The 4,570-nt window shown below is 33.2% G+C and overlaps 1 protein-coding gene across 1 annotated transcript; it reads left to right on the top strand.

The window, feature by feature from the left end:
- The first annotated feature begins 3,351 nt into the window (after positions 1-3,351).
- On the top strand, positions 3,352-4,341 carry LOC127092361 (uncharacterized). The gene is made up of 3 exons (XM_051031218.1): positions 3,352-3,450; positions 3,795-3,856; positions 3,949-4,341. Exons 1-3 carry the CDS (start codon positions 3,354-3,356, stop codon positions 4,099-4,101), a joined length of 312 nt encoding a protein of 103 aa, XP_050887175.1. The 5' UTR covers positions 3,352-3,353; the 3' UTR covers positions 4,102-4,341.
- The last annotated feature ends 229 nt before the right edge of the window (positions 4,342-4,570 follow it).

Here is a 4,570-nt window from a genome sequence, read left to right as displayed (position 1 = left end):
TGTGTTTTATCTCAATGCTATAATCTGTGTGTTAATGGTGTAAAGGCTAGCATACTTCCGAAGAAATAACCGGCTAGGTACACCGCTTTATGCATGGGAAGACTTTCATGGAGATGGACTCTAAATTCTGTCACTTTAATGTGAAAATTCATATTGGTTGCCTAACCAATTTTAATGTATTGATCTTTAATGTGTTGATTTTAATGTATCGATTCAATGCGGTATCACCATAATTACCTAATGAACTTAAAACATGGACTTTAAATAAATGATATCGGACCTCTCTCTATTACCCCACGATTACAATATTACGGTCATGTCCCGCGAATATGGGGATATCCTTAGCAAAGACCCTTCGGTACAATCATCATAGTCCCTCGGATGTTGCCTTCGAAAATACGATTTTGTCCCTCGATGACCCTTCGGTGTAGCCTACGGTTAAATGATGATAGTCCCTTCGAATGCTAAGGTATCCTCACAACTGTTGCCTTCAATGACCAGCCGATGACCCTACGATGACCCTTAAACATCCCAAGGATAAAACTACTTGCTTCCCAATAGTAAGGACAGTTTTACCCTCATAAGGATAGGAAATGCCCGAAAAGACCTTGGACAGGTATAACCTTAATTGCTCATTCATAACAAAAAAATGCTTTTCACACCTCACACCTTTCAAACATCTTTTTTTAGAAAATCACCACTTAGCATACATCCGCACTAGGATCATTGCCGAGTTATATTTTTCTAAACTATTTTCTAAATTAAAACGAGATAACCACTTTGTACACATTCATGCAAGAATCATTACAAAGTTAAATTCTCATTTTGCAAAACATTTTTCACACCTTTCTCAACCACCTTTTTCAAACTAAAAAAACATAAATGATTGAGCAATTAAGAGCCCATGGATAACCATGGATACAAAGGGTGCTAATACCTTCCCTTTGTATAAAGTACCTCCCGAACCTAAGAATTTAAAATTAAGGTCTTTCCTGTTCTTTTCCACCTTTCCTTATGGGATAAAAGAAAAGTCGGTGGCGACTCTTGCTAACCGCGACATTGCGATTACAAATCCAAATAAAAGTCCAGTTCACCGTATGACAGTAAGGATCACTAAATGGAGAAATTTTTAAATTCCGCTGCGCCTTGGATGGCAATTCTCCAACATGTCCGCCATGGTTGCGGCTCAAACCCAATTGAGGCTCGAATCATTGGTCACACATCCCAATGCTTACACGTCTAAGCATACCAATAGAGATGTGTACCACCACAAAAAACACACGTTCTGAATACATGATCAATTCTATAATCATCGGTTCCACAAACCATAATAAAATTCATCAATCATAGGCGACTTCATTCACCACAATACACAACAATAACATGGCATGTTCCATACAATGCGTCTCGTTCTCAATCATGACAACAATTCGCCCACGACCTCCACATAAGCGTCGTACGAATGAATACCGTATTCTCGCATTATCTAGATTATAAACCTCACTCATGACCTAATTTCAATTCTAGGTTAGCTCACTAGATTCATCATGTAATTTTCACCATTAACATGTATTCAACATAAACATAGCTTCACAATTGATTAATGGATGAAAGAATGCATTTAGAAACACTTAGGAAATGGATTTTGAAGTTTTTAACTTGAGTCAATCGATTGGGGAAGCCCAATCGATTGGTTCCTCTCACATTTCTGTTTTTCAAAATTTGCTGAGTATCAATCGATTGATCCTGCTGAAAATTTCCACTGTTCATATACAACAAGTTTGTGCAATCGATTGACATGCAGTGTCAATCGATTGGTCCTGTAAAATTTTCATTTTTCTGCTAAACCAAAGGCTGTCAATCGATTGATGACAGGGGCCAATCGATTGGTTCACTCATATTTTCATTTTTCCGCTTCTCAGAACACCATTTTCCTTTGCAACTCCATTTCCAATCAAACCCACACTCCTTCTTCCAACACATCCATCTCACTACATGCTCATATACACATGTATAACAAGAATCCCAAGTTCATAACTACAAGGATTTCAACATCATAACATAACCATAACAAATCATATTATCATACCAATCATAAAAACATATCAAGGCACATGTTCATGAAAATCAACAAGAGCAAGAACATATTCATCTTATAGCATGGATTTTCATGATTTGTCTAACATTCTACAACCCTAACTTTTCTAGAAACCTAGAGTTTCTAACTAGAACCCACCTCAAGAAATTGAAGAGGAGAAGTTGTGGAAGATGAAATGAGGATGAAGATGATGGTGTTGGTTCCAAGCTCTTGCTCTTTCTAAGCTTCTTCTTCTACTCCACTAACCTTGTTTTCCCTTCTTCTCTTGAGCTTTCCTCTTTCTCTCTTTTCTTTCTGATACATAGAACAATTGAAAATGGCACATGTGGGTAGTTGGTGAGAGATAATAACATGTGGTGGTAAGTGAATCCAAGGCTAGTATCAAGTGGCCATGAGAAATGTGTGGTTAGTAAGTGGGTCGAGTGGTAGTAACAAATATCTCAAGTGGCACTAACTTGTAATATTTGTTCTACCGAAGCTATTGACCCATTATTAGTGTTACCAAAATATCCCAATTAATAAAAGGTCAGTTCCAAATAATATTAATTAAGTCAACCTGAACTCACTATTCGCTTTATTTATCCCAATTGACAACTTTTAGAGCACATAGGAACTTAGTTGATATCAATTAATAAGAACTTAGGATATACTTTGAAGGAAATATATGGTTCAATTTTGTTTGGTCAAATATTTTGCTGAATTTGCTTTAATTAGATTTGCTCTAATTTCTATTAAAGATGACTTGTAGCTCTATTTTGGAAGACTTTTTTGTTTTAGAATGTTTACTTGAAAGTTTGCAATTCTTATTTATATAAAGTATATATATTATTGAATTTGTTTTAATAAAGATTCAGAATTAACTTTACAAAGATAGGAGAAAAGCAACATCTTAAGCAAAATTTCTGGTTATCCCGCATTTTTTAGATTTATTTCCTTTTTTGTCCGAGTGTGTTAACATGTGTTTGGATTTGAAAAATATTTATGCAAAATTTATTTGTAGCAAAATTGTATTTAGTATTCTTATTTGTTAAAGATTTATATAATTACCATAATTAAAAAAACAACATAACAACAAAAGTTGATAACTAAAAGAACTCACAAACCCATAATTAAAAAAACAACTTCACAAAAAAAAGTTGATAACTACGTAAAAGAACTCACAAACCCATAAACAGCTTCTCGTTTGGTAAAAAGGGTACGAAAAAATTATATTTATATTTCAACTGGTTGGTTCATTATGAGGATAATTGACATCATGAAGGTTTTTGGCTTTTGTATTGTGTTCTTGATGGTTGTCACAACTTTTACCTTTTTTAGCCTCTCAACTACTACAGATCCCTCTTGGTTTTCATGTTAATCTTCTATCTCTTTATTCTCTTTGATGTTGCGGTCATTGATTTTAAATTGCGATTATAGTTGCAGTTGCAGGTGTTGTGGTTGGGTTAATAGAAATGTTTTTGAATACACCGTTGAGAAATAAATAATGATAAAAATTTTCATTATATTAAAAGTAAATTGAGTTTAAGGGTTATATAATTTTGTGTTTTTTTTTTTTTATGAAAATAACTAAATTGTTGAAATTGTTTGATAGGATTTATAATGCAATTAGATATTTAATTTTAAATCACATCCCAATAATGATCCGATATATTTACGTACATATTCACCTTAGTCTACTTTGTTTATGTTACCTCAGATTTGTTTGGTACAAAATGTGCTGATGAAACAACACCAATTGTAGTTAGCAGAAAACTGAAGGTATGAATGATTTTCAAAATTCTTATTCAACATCACCTCTGGATTCTCACCAAAAATATCGTTTAACTATTTTTTAATTTTTTAATTTTCAGGAAAATTTCAATAATAATAAAAGCAACGAAAAAGGCGGTAGGGGCGATCGTGAAAATCTTGAAGATTACAATCCAGCTGATCCAACACCAGGTTCAGATAACAAGGATGTTAATCCAGGACCAATTGAGCATGAAACTCCTCCTGGAGATTAATATAGGACCAACTTGTTCTGCTATTTATGTTATACGAAGCAATACTAAAATAATTCAATAATGCTAAAAATGTACACTATATAAATTATGGTTATTTTGGTTTACTGCTAGGTAAATCTGCATAAAACATCCGCAAATAAAATCGCAGTTATCTCAAATATAACGTGCAGGAAAACAATATTCCAATGTAATTCCGCATCTAATATCTTTCAAAAATATTAATAATTTATTTATAAGTCATTATTGTTAGTTTTTGAAAAAGAATTTCATGAAAATACTTTTAGGGTCTTGGAGGATTTTTAGAGGAGATGGAATATAATATTTTAAATTAAAGAGGTTTGGTTGAATTTTTTTTATGAGAGAAGGGGAAGTAATCTCAATTCCTTTTGGATAAGTTTTTCATTCCCTCCGAATTAAGGATTTTTGAAATGGAGGGAGGAAAAGGAGTTATAATAAAATTTATTTTTAT

The sequence above is a fragment of the Lathyrus oleraceus genome, chromosome 6 (assembly GCF_024323335.1).
Source record: "Lathyrus oleraceus cultivar Zhongwan6 chromosome 6, CAAS_Psat_ZW6_1.0, whole genome shotgun sequence".
In the NCBI taxonomy this organism is placed as follows: domain Eukaryota; kingdom Viridiplantae; phylum Streptophyta; class Magnoliopsida; order Fabales; family Fabaceae; genus Lathyrus; species Lathyrus oleraceus.
The sequence above is the reverse complement of the archived record's forward strand: the minus strand, read 5'-3'. Positions and strand labels throughout refer to the sequence as shown.

Excerpts from the sequence above, each read along its gene's own strand:
- LOC127092361 (XM_051031218.1), top strand. The coding sequence starts at position 3,354 with ATGAAGGTTTTTGGCTTTTGTATTGTGTTCTTGATGGTTGTCACAACT. Across the intron at positions 3,451-3,794 it reads AGATCCCTCTTGGTTTTCAT|ATTTGTTTGGTACAAAATGT; the intron begins GTTAATCTTCTA and ends ATGTTACCTCAG. Across the intron at positions 3,857-3,948 it reads TAGTTAGCAGAAAACTGAAG|GAAAATTTCAATAATAATAA; the intron begins GTATGAATGATT and ends TTTAATTTTCAG.